This window comes from Thermobia domestica, chromosome 5 (genome assembly GCF_964235325.1).
Source record: "Thermobia domestica chromosome 5, izTheDome1.hap1.1, whole genome shotgun sequence".
NCBI classification, from domain to species: Eukaryota; Metazoa; Arthropoda; class Insecta; order Zygentoma; family Lepismatidae; genus Thermobia; species Thermobia domestica.
In genome coordinates, this window is record NC_137458.1 from 271,315,678 (window position 1) to 271,336,139 (window position 20,462).

At 37.2% G+C, this 20,462-nt stretch overlaps 1 protein-coding gene across 2 annotated transcripts in view; it reads right to left on the reverse strand.

The window, feature by feature from the left end:
* Positions 1-1,684: 1,684 nt before the first annotated feature.
* The window catches only part of LOC145684848 (larval cuticle protein A2B-like), a 55,569-nt gene continuing 36,791 nt past the window's right edge, over positions 1,685-20,462 (reverse strand). For both annotated transcript variants that reach the window (XM_081757210.1, XM_081757209.1), the window contains exons 2-3: positions 13,302-13,414; positions 1,685-1,995 (exon numbers count right to left, since the gene is read on the reverse strand). In XM_081757210.1, the coding sequence (XP_081613336.1) occupies positions 1,824-1,995; positions 13,302-13,414 (285 nt within the window). In that variant the 3' untranslated portion in view covers positions 1,685-1,823. The remainder of the gene's footprint in view (positions 1,996-13,301; positions 13,415-20,462) is intronic.

Genomic DNA, 20,462 nt, shown 5'->3' on the forward strand with positions numbered 1-20,462 from the left:
CAATCGATTATGCAGGATCCAGCCTCGGCATCCTATAAAGGGAGGCTACTCTCAGTAGTCCTGAAACATTAACCTTTAGCCAGAGGCGCTGACTCCGAGGGTGCTTTGGTGCTCGAGCACCCCTTAGAATGTTTATGCGGTGTTCAGCATCCACAAAAATGAGAAAAAAGAAAATAAGAAAAGGGAAAAGAAAGAAAGAAAGGAGAAATTCTCATCTTTCGTTGTATTTCTTAAATTATGGTAGGGCCTTATTTTTTATAGCGCAAAGAAAGGGGAAGGTTATATAAGACTTTAAGTTTTGAACTAAAGGGAAGCATTTCATTTTAATTTGCTGTATTGTATATATTACCTATTATTATCCAAATGATGTGCTTATATTTTGTTCTATTTAACTAACTTTATTTGTTTTCTTTCCTTTTAAAATTTGTAGATCAAAACGTTGGCATTCAGAATGCCGTTGATTGATTGATTTGGAATTTAATGTTCCTTTCAACAGCAACGCTACATAAGACATGGATCTACAATTTAACGTGAAATTCCAACCACATGAGCTTCCTTGAGAATCCAATTCGGTTCTCCCATACCAAATGTGGGTACATTAATCGCTTAGCCACGAGGAGGATCTCAGAATGGCGTCACCAGTTCTAAAGTATTGGATTAGAACCTCTTAAGGCCCCTGATTATACTGTCTTAGTCTCAATAATATTTTCCATTATGAAAATGAAGTCCATTTCAATTCAACAATACCTGAGACTGAGGAGCGGATACAGGGGGGCGACCGGGTGATCTCCCCCCCCCCGAAGAGAAAACTTTCTTATTTTATATATAAATAAAACCCATCCCAGAGTTTGGAGCTCTTAGTAGCAGTATTACAACCCACCGTCCCCCCAGAAGTCTATCCTGGATCCGCCCCTGCTAAGACTATATTCAAAAGAGTCAATTATCAAAATCATCCGGGACTAGGGCCGTAACTTGTGGGGGACAGGGGGCAACTGCTCCTCCAGGAACGCTCCCGTCGTTCGAGGGGGGCCCACATTAAGACAAAATTTTCTTACTCCATATATGATACGAACATGAAATTATAAATGAAGCATCAAACAGGTCCACTACACTACATAAACAAAACAGTACACGAAAGGTAAATAAAACAAAAATGAGTAATGGGCCCATTTCAGTAAAAAAGTATAGCCTACTATTAGGGGAACTAGAAATAATATTTACTCGTATGGCTTTGAGATTTGTCAATATTGTCCCCTTAATTAATTTGTCATGTATAAAACGGGCCCAGGGGTGTAACTAATGGCTTCGCAGAACTTGCCGTTCGGGAGGGCTCATAGGCTTGGGGGCCCATAAAGAGTAAGAGAAAGATGGAAAGAGGGGCCCAAGAATTGGAAAAACAATTTTTTTCTAGGGGGGCCAAATACGCGTATTAATGCTTGCCCTCCAAGAAAAATATAAGTTACGGGGCTGTCCGGGACAAAAATCCCGGACACCCCCTAACTCTGGAATTATCTCCAGAAGCCATGTTATACACATTGTGAATCAAAGCACCCGCACTGATTTTCAAAACCAGGCGCTTCTATTTTTAACTATAACTAAGTGCTTTTACTTTATAATGTTTTTACAGTCTTTGTAGTGTTCGTTAAATTTTGAGTCAAAATAAAGGGAAAAATAAACTAAAATATTATTTTTATATAAAAATTGTATTATAAAAAAATATTTAACATTAAAAACAACGAGTATGTATTCACATTAGGCCATATAACAAATCAAATAAATCAGTACAGGAACATTATTATTTACGAATTCCGATTCTCTTCAGTTCAGCCGTAAATTATCTGTGTGCTCCGATGTGCTGGCCCAACAGCATTGATGACTATGGGTACGTAGTTCTGAACAACTCCGACAGATGGCTGGTGTGATATAACTGCACGAAAGCCGTTCTTGTCCGCCGTGTAGCGAACTAATCTTATACTTCCATTAGGTTCCATAAAACTGAAAGAAAAAGCAGAAGAAAGAAGTTAACTGATTAATTTACTACAGTAATGCTAGTGGTCGAAGTGATACGGTATGCGGTGGTATGACATACCGCCTCTGGTTTTTCAGTAGGGTTGCCAACTCTGGAAAATAAAAAAAAACGGCACCCCTTCAAAATTCCCTATGATATAGGTCTTACTGTGAAGTATCTCTGTTCGGACCCATGGGAAAGAAATGTACTATCGTGAACAAAAGTGCATTAGCACCTGTATTATGCAAATCTTTAGTACATTCATTAATAAGCTTAATAGATACATTGTGCTATAAATGAGAAACTCAAATCGGTATTGATCATTTTATTGTATCTACGAGTAACTGCCACTTCTTTAAATTATCGAGTGTGTTTAATCTTTACGTGACAATTTTGGATTTGGAAAATGAAATTTATTCTTTAAACTTATACTTTAACTACAAGAAATTGCTTTAAGAAGTCCTTTTTCACTCTCACTAAATGTATATAGGGGGCGTGGTGGCTGAGTCGTAGAGCGTTCACCTTCGGTGCTTGGGGTCCCTGGTTCGATCCCAGCTCGCGCCGTGTGGACTCTGTGGTGGACAAACACCGTGCTCGTGGGTTTTCTCAGGGTTCTCCCGTTTCCTCCCACTTTCTTCATTCCACCATTTCACTCATCTCTCATCACCACCGTCTCCTTTAGCCTGACCGGCATAAGCGTGAGACGTAAAACTTAAAGATTTCATTTCATTTCAATAAATATATAAAATTCCTTACAAGTAAATTTCAAATTTTCCCTGATACAGTCCCTGTCGTCTCTTTAAAATTATCTAAGCATATGAACGAAATATATTAATCACTGATAGATGGGGAAAAGTAACAGTTTTGGATTTAGAGAATGAAAGTTAGTTTCTTTTTAAATCAATAGTTCAGACTAGATGAAATTGCTTCGAACTAGATAGAAATTTGGAAAACCCGGTCATAAAAGTGCTGGTAAGACGTTTGTACCGGTCACCGGCTTTAATTAAAATAACAGCAATATATCTGACCAGGCCGGTGAAAAACCGACCAGTTGGCAACCCTATTTTTCAGTGATGATGGTATACTACTTCTGGTCTTTCAGTGATGAACATATACCGTCACTGGAAATACCTTTAATAAATCCATTTTTATACACAGGAATTGACGAACAGCTTTGCATAAAATAAGATTTTATTTCTTATGTATAAATAATTTCTAACTTGACAACACCGACAGTTTTGTTATCTTCTTTTTATCTTCTGTTTGTAAATGAGGTGTCTTCAAAGAAGTTCATCTAGTTTACAATTTGATATGCCATATTGAATTGTTTATTTCATGCGCGTGTTTTCAAGTCTTAATGCATATAAATGTTATGTTTTGAGCATGGAGGAATTTACTGGTTGTCTGCTGTGGGGAACGGATCTCCCGGGGGTTTGGAGTACCCCTCAGCGAAAAGGAAGGTCTGGAAGTTTTCCCACAAGAAAATGTTATATAAAAACTTCGTTTTTGAGCATTTTCGTGTATAATTATTTGTAAATACAACACAAGGGGATACTTTTTATTTTTCAGAAAGTTTTGGTGGGGGATCATAGTCTGCCCATGACTACGCACCCGTAACCAAAAAAAAAAAAAAAAAAAGTCTGCAATGGTTTTCAGTCTTTATGTAAATTGAAATGCAAGCTTTTAGGCCACATATCCTTACTGTATTTCAACATTTAGATAGCCGGTATGTCGAATCAAAATCATAACAAAACATACCACCGGTGGATGTTTTCCACTTCGAACATTGAGTAGTACCATTATTTTCAATTATTTTCTATTCATAACTTGTATAGATAGCGTTTAACAGACTAAAATGTTTATTAAAAATGAAACATGTAGGGTCTACAACCTAAACTGGGGAAAAGATAGATCTCATCTGACTACAGTTCCATCAATACCGGATTTACGTATAGATTGAAGCTAAATAAGATATAGCGTAGCCTCAGACCCGTATCCGCGGGAGGTCTAGGGGGCCGGCACCCCTAAATTTTTACTACCCTACCGAGAATTTTCACGATAGGCTTACAAATGGACTATATGCTGATGAACTATAACATGGTTGGATCGGGCCCCCCTTAACTTCTACCGGCCCACCTCCTACATTTTTGGGCTGGCTACTAGCCTGTGTAGCGCACTCATTTTCTTGAGGGAACCCATTAATTGAAGGGGGAATTATTCACATTTTCAAAATGTAACACAGAAAACAAATGAAATGAAAACTTACGTAAGCCTATAGAAAGTGTTTAGTGTTATAAATGAAATGAAAAAAATATTCCAGTTTAACGTCCCACCTGTATGCCCTTTAGGCTAAGAGAGACGATGATTAATGTAATAATTGGAGGAAGGAGAAAGTGGGAGGAATCCCGAGAAAATTCACGGACACGATGTTGTCCACCAGAAACTCGGTTGGTCGGGAATCGAACCAGGGACCTCACACAACAGAGGTAAGCGCTCTACCATTGACCACTATGCCTCTCCTATTTTGTATCCGACCTCTCACAAACTGAGAAAAGTTAGAAGTAAAGTATGGAAAACTAGAATAAAATCAATAAAATAGAGGAAATCCTAACAGGGATTTGACAAATTTATAAAAAAAAAAAAAATAAAATAAAATAAATTTTGCACTAGTAAGTTATTTGCCAAATTCTTGCCAAATTCTTACTAGTCGCTCGCAGTCCACAAAATTCGCTACATCTTGAGGCGTCAACTAATTTCGAAACACTATATCTACTAGAAGTAGAAGAAATGAAAATTCATGGACATTGGGGTTTTTGGACGCTCTGGTACGGTATAACGAGATTCTACTGTAATACATTTTCTATATTATTCAACCCTTCATCCCCTCTGTGAACAGTAATGAACTTAGCTTAATCAGGTGACATGGAAAAATTTCAAAGTTCCAGAGTAGTATCGCAAATGTAAGCTGAACTCATATATTTAAACGATACCAATTCTGCAAATAGATATTATGTTCTGTGATCAATTGAAAAATATCCAGTATCATTCGCTACATGACCACTATTCGCATCATCAGGCTGGATGAGCAGTCAGAGTGTACGTTTACTATTAAATGTCAAGCCACAAAGTGAAAATACAATCCATCATTTTTACACGACACACTGTCCTCACACAAAATTCTGAAGTAATGGTTAGTGTATTAAATATTTATTATTATATAATTACAATCAATACCTTGTAGCAAAATTTACAACTGGGCACATATATGCACGGGTGTCCTATTATTTATTCACACTCACTACAATATATACCATTACCATTATTATTACTCATTTATATATTTATTCACTTTTCTATAACGTCGATTTATTTTCAGACATCCTATACTCTACAATTACGCCCAAGACTGTTCGAAGCAGTCTCATTATATATATTAAAATCGACAAATTACTATAGTATACTATTTAATACGTATCAATACGAATTGGTATGAACTGAGTCTAGATTCTTTCAGTACAGACTACAGTATATTTCACTTTACTGCTTCATATTAATTTATATACAATGAGAATTCAATATCATTGACTATCCTCTTAACTCAATGCAATTATATTTTGAAAGTGACAACAATGCGATCGTTCACAGAACGTAACGAAAAGAGAGATAATTTGAAACCGCAGCCTGACAACAAAATAAAGCCATATTGACAAACTTCAGAGCTCCTCCGTGGCTAAGCGGTTAGCGTATGCGCAATTGGCGCGAGAGACCCGGGTTCGATTCCCGGCGGGAGCTCATGTGGTTCGGATGCCACGTTAATCAGTAGGTCCACGTCTCATATAGCCTCGCTGCTGAAAAGGGACGTTAAACTCTAAATCAACTCAACAAACATCAGTTTAAAGGAAAACGCAAACTTTATTATTATTAATAATAATTCGATTACTGGACTATATAAATGATTGTGCTTTTCAGAGATACCGAATTATAATGTAATTTGTCTCCATATTTATTCATATGGACCAGAATTAATATTTAAGCATGAATAATTACAAACGAAGGATTATTTTTGGGTTGACTAGATCCTTAAGTTGCGGAGAAACAAAACACTAGCAGCAAGTAGTTCTTAACCGAGCGAGAGATGGTGTTGGTAGTATGAAAACAACCTTTGTACTATTAAATACGTTTTGTACTCTGTCATCGTTAGCCATAAGCAATATAATACGTAGTTACGGCACGAAATTACTATAAATTTTCATTATGAATCAATGTACTTATTACGACGGACCAAAAGAGATGAATAATCAAACAACAATACACTGTCCGTAAATAAATGAGTCATACTTTCACTCACACATTACTTCTACTATTTACGTACTAAATCAACACACACACACACATGCGACATCCCACATAAACTAGGAAAACAAATACTAATACATATCACTACACATGTTAAATCATATTATTACACAACTTGACTATACATAAATCAAACAGATAACTAAATTTCATCATCTTAAACCGGATCTATAAACTAAGAAAAAAGGAAACGGAATAATTAGAGCCCAATGGCTCTTCTATCAACTAAATCATGGTTTCCAATTACTATTAATGAAAAAGAAAGATAGGTCCCTTTTCTGATGGGAAAAGAACCCTCACGAAAAATCGTTCAACACATTTCCGTAGGAAGCTTTGGTCAATTTAGGAGTAAATGAAAGTCCCTGTTGAAATATACACTGACTTAGTGAAAACTAACATAATTATACGAGAACCTAAACATACCGCCATGTAAAAAAAAAAAAAAAAAAAAAAAAAAAAATCACATTTACTACATAAACAGACAAAGCTATATTAGGACAGGCCTATCGTAACCTAAAATGAATTTTTTGGGGCAACGGGAGTATTCAGGAGAAACACAAATCTTCAAAACTGTTTAAAAGATCACTTAAAGAATAACCGGGAAGTCGATGCACTTCACTCGGAATCCTGTCCATAGTTATCTGTATTCTCAACATGCCGTCTGCTGAATCCAATCCTTATTTTAGATTTTCTGGCTGTCTTTACTGCAGAATTTTACTGTTCAACACGCCTTTCTGCTTCCAACGAGCCTATTTAACTAATTTATACATTGTTACCTGATTTCTGGTGTTTACTACTGAAGAAAACCGAAGTATTCTTGGAGCAAATTAACGTGGTGTTATTCGATCTTTCCCCAAGTAGAATGACATGGAGACGCGCCATAATACTAAAGCGTTAGAAAAAAGTCCGATCAAAGCAAGGAATTTTGGCGGCGGAAAATATAAAACGAATGAAAAATAGTAAAAAAACTGGATGAAACCGGGCTTTGGGAGGATATAGGCATCTCAGAGGGACGAAGGGGGTCTAAATTATTCTGACGAACATCAGATTGGTGGATAATTTTAAGAATTTCTGTCCAATTGCGGACCTATGTTTTTGTATCGCATCAAGATGTATAATTTCAATAATCATCCATTTGAAATGCCCATATACCGAGTTTATAATGAAATGATATATAAATAAAGAAATTATTCCCCGAAATATAATTCTTCCGAAGCTCCTACATTAATTTTGGTTTGAGTAAAGAACACACTGACATTATAATTAATTGTGTATGTAATGTATTTGCTTATTACATAAAGCATGTAAGAAAGAAAACACTAATCATACATAAATTAAAAACTCCAACCGGAAGTAGGCTCAAATCTTGCAAACGGTGCGAGATATTGAAAAAGTAATCGAAATAACCTCCCCTTTATGGTATCTCTTGTCAATTTTTATCAAGACATGTTTCACTTGTGTCTGTAAAGGGATATGTACAGATGTAAGGAATAACAAGGAGATTCATGCTCATATGGGAATGATGCACTGTGTAGAGAGCGCAGTTCAGCTAGTCTATATATTAAAATGTTATGTTTATATGTCTGTTTGCAAAGAAAAGTTTGTCTCCAATACTTTCGAGAATGAGATTTCGAAAACCACAAGTGCTAGAAAAGTGCTGTTTTCACTGGTCGATTGCAAATTTTGTGTAGATTGTTCAGTTCGAATTGAATATTTAAAAAGTATGGCCGTTATTTCTTTGTTACACTCTTCTGGGTACACTGGAAATGTTGACATTTTTTAAAAAGTAAAACATCATATTCTACAAGTTATACATTCCAACACCACATAGTTATATGCAGGGGTTGCATTTTTTCAGGCGTTTGTTTCATGGCCAAATAATGAAAAACGAAGGATAACCATTTCTCGTCTACCTTGAATCTTTATTATTTAGAGTGTTTTGCCCAAGCGCACCATATATCACTGACATTATAATTAATTGTGTAGATAATGTATTTGCTTATTACATACTGCATACAAGAAGAAAGGAAACACTGGTCATATACATGAATTATAAACTCCAACAGAAAGTAGGTTCAAATGTTGTAAACAGTGCGAGGTATTGAAAAAATAATCGAAAAAAATCTCCCCTTTATGCCGATTTTTATCAAAATGTCTTTCCCTTGTGTCTGTAAAGGGGCATGTACATATGTTGTGAGGAATGACAAGGAGATTCGTGCTCATATGAATGATGCACTGTGTAGGGAGCGCAGGTTCAGCTAGTGATATTTTAATTAAACCTGCACTAGCAAAAGAAGGTACAAAGAATAACCCTCAACTCCATGGTACGCTTATAAACAGGACTTAGGCATTTTTTGTCAATGCTCCAAATCATTTTTTTTATCATTTGACTTCTCGTGAACTAATCTAGACATCATTATGCAAAAGCCCGTAATCCGTGAGCGAGATTATCCCTTACTATGGAGAATTTTCAGTTATAGTTTCCTCACCTTCGCATCTTCGACTCAAGGCACCACCATTTGCCATATGAACTAACGCTTGTACCTTCGACAGTGATTCATTGTTATACCATTAACGCCAGATATTTAATTTTATATTATTAACTCTCAGGCAATATTTTAGGACGGATTATCTTTAGAAACTCGACAACCAACTGCCAAGTCAAACTCACCTTATCCAAAGCTAAAGAATTCTACTACTATTCGCCAATAGTCCGAGAAGAAAACATGTCAAATTGTCTCGACACAGGAACCATATCTTAGCCGCCAATGGAGTTAACTCTTCGCTCACCTACTTTTTCAAATATTAAGGTTTCGAAAGGATTTTCACAGACACTTTGAACTTAGCGATCTGTCATTCGGCTAATTCAATTGAACATCGTAGTTTACCAGGTTAATTAAATTTCAATTTTATTTCTAACCTCTAAAACGTGCATCAAACTCGGACAATTTCAATGAATACGCTTCTCCGACATGAACAAAGTATTTTATCAGACTACCTTTCAGATTTTTATCTCAACTCGTCGTTTCAGTAGAGTATATTCTCAACAGCTATACCAATTGTGATCCTTCTTGTGACATTTGGAAATTGTTTCTTTATTATTTACACAAACGAGGGATTCAGAACCGTGACTAAGTAACCTCGTATTTCTTTCCAGTATGCTATATCTGCAAGTACTCCTTTGTGTTGCCATCATCTAATTACTGCTATTTTATTTTTTTATATACCTTTGTGTTAGGTACCACAAACAAACATTAAAATCTATGCACAAACCACACCAATTTCTTAACCAATCAGTGAGGAAACCTCTCATTACATCGTCACCGATTCACAAGCAGTGGATAGATATCATCCCAGTGAGTAATCAGTACTAATCAAAAAAGAAATTATTAACAGTGAAAACAGTGTCCAGAATCCTGAAGGAAGTGACTCCGATACCATCCGCACATTCTGCGCGTATTGAGGAATAACTACGTAACTTCACCAATATGAAAATTTATCTGATTTTTTCGTCATTATGTTCCCAATATCCGACATCCCTATGTTTCGGTGTTATATTGATCTAATGTACCAGTCCTTTATTGTTTCAAGTGTTATTGTGATTTTAGTAACACACATTTCTCGCAGAATTGATCAATCTCTATTTATATATATATAACCATGGGGTGTACTACCTCAACCATGTGACACTACTAAATAATAAAGCAGTCTACACTCTACCAGCTGTCACAAAATACATCATCTACAACAGTGCTAGTGCCGATATTGAACGAGAGAACCCCGAAGACCCAGTATGAAAGGAGGCGCGTAGAGAGAGAGAGAGAGAGAGAGAGAGAGAGAGAGAGAGATTCAAATACAGAGTATTGAGCAATAAAGACGTCTTATGAAGAGAATCACGGAATGAGAAGATTTTTACAAGAAGATATTATGTGCAGTATTAAACTCCCTGAACTTCGAGATTCTCGATAACTTCAATGGGGAGTTAAGCTGTACTACTAACAACAACCAGTCTTGTTAGATAGATTGTTCTAATAAAGACAATTCAAAAAAATATGGCATCTAACACACAGCATCCCAGGAGGAATCGCATTGTTTTGCGTTGTTCTGAAACTTTATTGTAGATGAAGAGTCGCACTGCCTATATACGTTCTGCAGGCTTTGCCGACAGTTGACTGGCATGAATACTTGACTGACAGTGTGTCTGTAAGCTCAAGTTTTAGAGCCAAAGACGATGTCACCAGGGAAATACACAAAAAGATGGACACTTCTGAAATGAAACTTAACCAAATCAAACAAAAAAATATGATGTACATTTTGTCCCAAATAGTACGAAAACTATTTCTTCGTATTTTTGAAGATGAAGACTTTGGACACCGCATCATGATTGACAACCAGAAGGACATGCAGACACAGAGTTTGGAAGAAGTAGAAACTGGTTCTTTTCAAAGTCAGCACACACGAGGTTTCAGCATGGCAGAACGTAAACGTACAGGCGTGAAGAAACGGAAAACTCATACAGGAGTATAGCCGCAAAGTTATACAGGTAGATAGCCTTGCCTATACACAAGTAGAAACATAACCTACACGCACTCAGACGCTGATTTTACCGAGGTAAAGTCAAAGAAGACTAAAAGAAGAGAAAAAATAGATCCTACACCAGAAGGAGAAAGAGAGACAACCACATATAAAAGAGTCATCCAACACCGAATCGACCCACTATACAAAACAAGAGAAGACAGGAGCAAATTCAAAAAGAGTCCAGAGGAAAATTCACTCAAAAAATTCAGTTAAGAGAAGAAGCAAATGATCCAAAACCCCAACAAGAACAAAAGAAGTAAGCTTCATTGGAAGCAGACTGCACAGCAGAGAGTCAGACCAAGATGCAACAAACTCAACAAACGGACATAAGTGGTAGTAAAAAATCCAATACACCAACCAAAGAAGAACAACATACACTTGTTTTATCAAAGGTACTCCCATTACTAAAAACATAGAAGACCTAAAGTTTGTAGTAAAATCACAACATAGAAAAATTATATACAATGGATTCGGACGGACCCACACACAAGACTGTAGAAGGAAAATCAACACTAACTTCTGTGCAATTTGTAAGGTAGGAAAATTGGAATTAGCCAATGGTCGTTTAGACTACAAGAATCTACTGGAACATCAAAGCCTAACATTATCATCAGAGAAGTGACAAATCAAGAAAACTTAGTCATTCTTATCAGGCCCTGACTCAACAAGAGCAACAACATCTAAGCGACCCTCTTCATGACCAAATTCAACAAGAAAAACATGAACACAATAAACATTGCCAGCGACAAGATGAAAGGGAAGAGGAAATTCAATCAACAACAATAGATTAAATTCTAAGCACACCAAAGATTCAGTTGATGATACTACTGAGAATATAGTAACAAGGTTTACTTCTATCATATACTCAGCGACTCAGCAAGAAAAAAGACCACAAAGATACTCAGCAAGAATGATTCAGTCAAATACGTAGAGGATACTGAATACAAGAGTAAACGTAATCACCAACACAACCGGGCACCTCAGCAAAAAGGAAATAAATAACAGCAGAGGACACACCAGGAAACCACAGATTCAGCGGAAGCAGCAAAGCCAAATACCTTCCTAGAAGCAGAAGAAGATGGCACCTTTCATTCTAAAAAAAAAAAAAATAAAATAAAATAAAATAAAACAATATCCTACAAACTTGCTCACTAACTACAGACAACTAACCCAATAACTAAATTCATACCCAATCATTAAGATAGATGAAAATCCAGAAAGTTATTTATGCTTTTTACATGGTTTTCCCCACCCCTTCCTTGTATGGTTCACCATGTAAATACTTGAGAACGGGCATGATCGATAGGCGGTTTCCTGGACTCCATGTATTTCTAGGTTTTCCCCTCCTACTACTCAAACCAATGGTGAGGTGAAAAATCTTCACGCGTTTTAATACCTCCTTTTTGGCTCTTCTTTCTTTCTCTAATACGCATTGTCCGGTAAATGTCTTTGGATAAAAAACCGTGACACGACACAACACTCGAGATGCTGCTCTAGAGCTCTAGCCGCATGCTTGGAACTTCAATCACGGGGCGAGCTTTCTTGCTAAAGAACCGTCCTATCTCAAGTTAATTTTTCAATTTTTACCTCAAGGTCAGTCTGTTCTGGGATTAACCATACCTTACTTCTCCCATTCTGGTGGGTTGCATTGGGCTGTGAAGTTGTTCTTACCTTCCTGGCTGCATCTGGCTTGGAGCCTCCTATCTAATTAAATCTATTCTGGTCGACTTCTTCAGGCAGTGGAGTATTCCCATATAAATTAACCTACTGTGGTCGACTGTATTGGGAAGTGGATACTCCTATCTTCTTCGTTGCGTGAGCCGACAACACCCTATTCGGCTGCGTTGGGCTGGAGCCTCCTATTTATTTCCCTGCTCTAGTCGACTGTGCTGGGCCGAGGAGCCTCCCAACACAAATCACTCCAGAGCCACCTTAGAAACTAGAAGACAGGAATAAGGGACACTACTGCGTCGTCGGACGCTCTTTTCGTCAACGTTATTGTACTTGTGTTTTTATTATAATAAGGTGAAAGGATGAAACTCAAAGATTTCGCGTTCATTGTCTCTACCGATCTTGATAACAAGAAAACATTATATATTAATTTATAATACTGATAAATAGTAGTTGGTTTCAGTTCATTGGTAAGAAAGAAATTGTAATGCATGACATACGAATAATAAAGAGACAAAAAATAAACTGTTTAGAACAATGTTTGTGTTATATTAAAAACAAATTTAAAATAAAATATAATCAAGCAAAATGTAGGGTGTTCAAATAATAATAATAATAATAATAATAATAATAATAATAATAATAATAATAATAATAATAATAATAATAATAATAATAAATACTTCACCTGTAATAACCTTGTACTACATCTCCGTCCCTTGATTCCGCCCTTTCCTGATAGTTTCCCTTTTTGTGGTCCTGGACTTTGAATGCAAATTGATAGTTGGGCTTTGCCGTGACCTATGGAGAAAATTTAAACATATCAGCAACAGCAGCTCTAGAGTTCTATAACAAGAAAGCCACATTGGCAATGACAGTGAAGCTGGCTTTCCAGCTACTCATCTGCGTCGCAAAATTAACGCCTGGCATTGCGGCTTCCAGTGATGTTTTGCTTTGGAGGCGTCTTTAAATTCTGATATTAGGTACAAATATTGAAGAAAAAATTTGCCATTATATAGTCATACATCAAATATATACATGCTTTACATACTGAATTATTTAACTTAAATTTACATACTTTATAGAGCAAACAGAATTCAAGTTATTCAAAAAGTGAACAATTGATGTTGCGAACACTATTTAACTTATTCCTTCAATTGAATTTTCTCAATCGAGTCTGAAAATGAAATGAGTTTTTTAGGTGTACGTTCCATGCTACTGTCATTTAAGCTAAAGAATACGCATGAATTAATGAAAGTGGCTAGACATGTGAGGAACTGGGACTATTTTTCAGTGTGAGTGGAGAAACCAGTCGACAGCACCTCCATCAACTTGGGAAGCACTACAAGTTAGGTCGATGGGTTCTACATGATTTCACTCCGGGCCAGAAGGCAACGCGAACAGACGCCTGTGTTTCTTTGCTGTTTCGTCTGAGGAAAGAGCCATTTTTGGATAGGATGTTGACATGTGATGAGAAATGGGCCCTGTACGAAGCTCCACAGCGCCGTCGTCATTGATTAGCATCCCATGAATCGGTTCCAAAACAGCCGAAATCAGCACTGCACCAGAAGGTCCTCCTGTGTGTTTGGTGAACTGCTCGCAGCATCGTGCATCGGAAACTGCTACCAGCTGGTCAAAGAATCAACGCAACTGTGTACTGTCAGCAATTCAACCGTGATTAAGAAAAACTCAAAACTCTGGAGCCAGAACTTCTGAATCGCAAAGGGGTCCTCCTGTTACAGGACAACGCTAAGCCCACGTGGCTCGGATGACCCGGAACACCATTCATTCTACGCCTTGAATGGGAATTACTATTGCATCCGCCATACTCCCTGGACATTGCACCGTCTGATTGTGACCTGTTCCGTTCTTTGGACAATCACTTTAGGGAACGGCAGCTCAAATCTCTAGTAGAGATTCAAAATGCGGTTGATGTCTTCTTTGCTTCACGGCCCACCAAGTTCTACCGCGAGGGAATCCATAGCCTTCCAGAACGTTGGTGGAAGGTCGTCGATGCTGATGGGGACTATTTTTGATCTTCGAGGCATAGGCGGCGCCACAGTGGGTGCAGTGTGCGCGGCTATACCCACATTAACTTCGATTTTCAGGTTTTCTACAATAATCCTTTCTATTTTGTATATTTCTTGTTTCCTTTGTTTGGATATATTTGAGTGACTTTTAAGTCTCCCATAAGTTACTTGATATCATACCGTGTTTTTCTATTTTTTTCAGTAAAATTTAGGGATTATTTTTGAAATCTTAAGGCTCAATAATGCAGAGCGTTCTGGCAACAATGTTAGGATGTGTTATCCCATCCTAGCCTGCACCCACATTACCAAATTCCTGGCGCCGCCTATGCTTCGAGGTACGTCTTAGGTGATACATCGATGTTCGAAGGTGGTGGGTGAAAAAGCGACAGAACTTTCTTGGTTACCTATATACCATTCCTAGTTGTATTAGTCTACTAAAACCGGAAATGGCAAAAAAAATATTAGTGCTACCGGTTCAATATTATGAAGATATCTGAAAATATTATGTGTTTGCATACATTATGTGTTATTTTATTACAAACATTGGGATATTTTGTTTTAAATTCTACTCAATGAAAAGCATCATCATTTAATTAATGTTGAAGTCGCAATTCAATTCTTTTTTTTTTTTTTTTTTTAAGTTCATTTACGTTACAAGCAAGAAAGTATTCCTACTATATGAGGTCTTATTCTTACATTTCTTACTCAATAAAACAACAGGCTGCTTCTCTGTCCGGATTCCTATCATCACCTCGCCTATGGTTAATCTCTATAGTATGTACCTTTCAACGTCACGGAAAAAAATCGACCTTAAACCAAAAAATAACACAAGAGGAATGTTATGCAAAAAACCTTTGAAAAAGTTAAAAAAAAAAAAAAAGATAGTCAAGGTTTAATTTCAATCCACGCAACATGTAACAGCGCAAACTACAATTTTAACTCTCTGAAAGTTACACCTTGCTCTAGCTTTGAAAACATTAACTACCTTAAACTTGGTTACGTTATTAACAATAATGTCTCATCGTTTGCAAAATAATTTTAACCTCAATTTAGTTAATCACTGCAAACACACGGGCTTCGCTATTCAAGTCGCGCTAGACCTTAACTTTCATCCACTTCATCATCCAGCTACAAAGAAAAACGGAAAGAAAGAAAACCTGCAGACAAGGGCGCCCATATTGTGGTTTCCAAGGGTGGGCAAGTATAAGCGACGTTTCAAAGTAGTTTCAAATTTTGCTGTAACTAATGTAAAAATTCTATTCGATTTTCGATATTCTGAAGTACGATTTCCTCTAGGGGGGCGAGAGCCCCACCTTGCCCCCCTGATGGGCGCCCTTGCCTGCAGATGGACAAACATCGACCCACCAATGAAACCATGAGAAAAGAAAAGAAAAATTGGCTTCCGGCATCTATTGCCATATTAGCCCATCACGTATGAGGGAAGATATCCCTAGTCGATCACATTATCCGACGAAAGGGAAGGAATAAAGGATTGGGGAAGGAAGGAAGCAGCCTGGGACCTGTATATTAAGTACCATTCCGGCATTTGTCTGATTTGTCTGATGTGAATGAAGAAACCTTCACTCAGTATTTGATTAGCAAGAAAAGTTTCGACAATTTTTCGACCGAGCGTCCCCACTGGGAATCGAGCCCGGGACCAATCCCACCAAAGAGTGACTACACTTCACGGGGCCACGAAGCGGGAGTGAAGTATGCAGGGTTTGCAAAATGGAACACCAGCTAAATAAAGTTGGAAACCACTAATTTCAAGAGATTGAAATAGCATCTCCCATCTTGGCAACTACCGTAACATTCTGTAATAAAAGGAAGAGAGAAAAAAAAATATAGTGTACCAAGTGAATATTGTGTGCAGTTTCAAATAACTATCATTTAGTAGCCTGGAGGTTTTTTTTCCTTCTTTGATGTGTTTAAACAAACTGTTTCACTCACACCATTGTAAAGATAAAAATTTAAGGATAGGAAAAGCGGAAGCCAGACTTTGTCTGAATGGCCAGCAGAAGAGAAGGGAAGTGGAGTGACCGGTGAAATGGTCTTTAATAATAAAGTTTCACTTTTCACTCTTTGAAAGGGAAGGCAAGGCATCAATATTCCATGTTCGGTTATGGGCAGAGAATGTTGCTGTTAATGCATTGTTATACTAGACATTTTTTTCTTCTCCTTATAACGAGGCCGCTATTGTATAGATGTTTATTTATTGTAACATTATGTTGTATGTAGACAGAAAGACATAGAGAGATTCCATTCTTTATTTTCCTCTTTGTGTGTATGTGTGTGATAACATCAATTAGCTCTCAATGGAAGCTGAGAGGAATTTTAATTCAATAAAAGACGGACAAGTGTATCGTTTTCTGCTCTACACTTTCAGTAACTTCAGACGTTACAAACGCCTGCACGTGAGCTTGAAATACGTTCTACGGCGTTTTATTGCAGCACAGTTTTTTTAATTGTGGTATTTATATCGTACATAGCAAAGCTTTACATGTAGATAACCATCAATACATGCACCTCCATATATAGGGGTATTCACAACAGAATGCCTCCGTTTCAAAGTCACTCACTATACAACTACATGGATTCAGCTTAAACCAAGGATGCCGATTTCTCTGTAAATTTGGGGAGCCTATTCAGATGCAGAATATATATGAGGATTTTAAGACAAATTGCACTCAAATTATGCCAAATATTGTATATTCATAAATACAATAGAGGGCCCACACTAGCTTCCCCCTCCCCCGGATCGGCGCCCTTGGCTTAAACCATCAGCAGCGGGAACTGTCCAACTGTCTGATGCGTTTGCGCAAACAAAAGATTTTCCTACATACTGTGTGACTGAGCTGCGGAAGTAAGCTTTTTACGTGCTCTGTTTTAAAATGTTAAAAACTGTAATTACAGAGTTTCGTGCACGACTTAGCAAAAGCCCAACATACAAAAGTAGCCTCAACAGACGATATCAACAATTTATTGAAATTGGATGCCTATGTGAAGGCAAAAGTCCCGATCGACGTTGTGTATCTGCTTAGAACATGGAGGAAAAAGAGTGTGCGGGGCACTTTAGCAAAGTCCTCACAAGTCAACTGTTAAAGCGGAGGAACTGAACATGTCAAAACTGGCAATATAGAAAGTGTTGCAGGATAAATGTCTTAAACCGTGCAATCTACAATTATGTGAGTTTTTACGAAGAAATGCAGTGGAACTAGAAGACAGTTTCATGGAAAGGGTAGTCTTGTTCGATTAGACCACATCTCACATCAGTGGGAAGGTGAACAGGCCCAATACCTTTATCTTGGAAACCGAACACCCATATGCAAGTTAGAACATGTTCATTGAAATGTAACAATTACAGATCCCGACATCTGAAACTGTAGCATACATATGTCTTTCTCTTATTGCGATACCTTATTCAAAACTGATTCCGCGCAGTAACCATATAAAGATTACTAACACGAATTATCAGAAACTTGTGGCACGTCGAAAAATAGATTAAGAAGGTCTGCTCTTTCATGTAAAAATAAATTTGGCTTGAACAAATCTGTCTTAGTATTTTTTTTTTTTTCAAAACTGTACTTAATTTACGGACACGCCGGCGCGGCGTTAAAAAAATATAGGCATTAAAAAAAGAATGTGTTTATAATGCTGAAAGGCATGCCGTTCGTCGCCAATAATACAAATCATAGTTTTATGCTGCTATATATATTATAGCATATTGCTTCTGTATTTAATCCTATTTATTTATACGTTAAAAAGTACAATTTTGAGGCTCACTGTATTTATTGCTGTTCGTATTCTCTTAGTGGTGACACTCCTAATAGTGATACATAGATTCCTAACAGTGACACACAGACTCCTAACAATGACATACAGACTCCTAACAGTGCCACACAGACTCCTAACACTGACACACAGACTCCTAACAATGACATACAGACTCCTAACAATGACACACAGACTCCTAACAGTGACACATATAGTATTAACAATGACATACACATCTCTAACAGTGACACATAGTTTAGCAGTGACACACAGACTCCTAACAGTGAATATAGTCTTAACAATGAATACATATCTTTAATCGTAACACATGGTTTGACAGGGACACACATACTCTTAACAGTGACACACATACTCCTAGCAGTGACACAATACTCTTTAACAATAACACACATACTGCTAACAGTGACACATTCTCTTAACAGTGACACAATACTTCTAACAGTGTCACAGACTTCTAACAGTGACACACATAGTCTTAACAATGACATACATATCTCTAACAGTGACACATAGTTTAGCAGTGACAAAATACTCTTAAAAGTGATACTTACTCCTAACAGTGACATGCATAGGCCTACTACTTGCAGTTAGTGTTACCCACGAGATGAGACGAAATAATTTCCGAGACAAGAGCTCCTTCATGGATAAGCGGTTACTGTATGGGCCTTTGGCGTGGGAGACCCAGGTTCGATTCTCGGCGAGGGCTCATGTGGTTTGAATTCCAGTTAATCCGTCTCATATAGCCTCGCTGCTAAAAGGGACGCTAAACTCAAAATAAACTCATTTTCCGCGACAAGATACGAGATGAGACAGAACTCTTAGTGCAGTCATGACATCTTTTCGAGACGAAACTGCCGAAATTTAGTCTCGTGAGCAACGCACTTTGCAATTAACATTTTAAATGAATACGGTACCCTATACGGAACTGTAGTGTGCATAATGACAACAGTCTAAATCCTTTTGCACTTCTCGTACAAAATACCGTAGAAAACGTATCAGAAAGATCCTTCATTAATAGTAATCACTTTACATATGTGATTGAGTTTGATATTATAAACAAAAAAAGCGCTTTATTATTATTATTATTATTATTATTATTATTATTATTATTATTATTATTATTATTATTATTATTATTATTATTACAGTGAAACCTCTACTAACGGATACCTCTATAAAGCGGACACCTCCCTTAACGGACATATTTTGTAATCCCCAAACACTGTAAAAGGAAATAAACATATTGGCAAACCTCTCTAAAGCGGACACTCTTTAGTACGGACACGGACAGTCTTTTCTCCGTCTTTTATAGGCATTATTTATATCCGTATTACGGACACTTTCTCTAGAAATAAGTTGAAAAGTGTAGTAAAAAATACATTTTTAGTAATTGATACATGTGTTACCAAGGAAGCATTGTGACAATATTTTGCCTCCTCAACTGTCTGCTCAGTAACCCAGATGAAGCGTCTCTGATTAACAACACTCTTATGTCCTTACCTTGCATCCCACTCCCACCCAAGCTGTTTTATACACGAAAGTGATTGACAGTTGCCCACCGTTAGGGATGACACGTTATGCTACTGTCCCGTTGGAGTCTCTAACCAACCAGAAGACAAGTTTGGTATTTTTTGCCCTGAGGTATATATATTGTCTCAAAAAGGACACTTCAGGACTGCAATTACCCCACAAATTAAAGCGCCATACTGAAAACGAAGGAAGTACTGCTAAGTGTAAAGTTCAGAAAACTATAATATGTTATTTCCATGTTGTCCCTCGAACATAGAGTATTGGATGTCACAGGATGATGCATGTAATATTCGTAAATACGTGATTCATGCAAAAATATTTTTTCTACTTGTATATTACCTTGCTTACTAATTTACACAACAAAATACTGAAACCTCTTGAAGGCGGACACCTCTCTATAGCGGACAATTTTTGATTCCCCATGGCTGTCCGCTTTAGGGAGGTTTCACTGTATTTCATTTTCATCTCATTATTAATAAGCTAGAAAGTAAAAT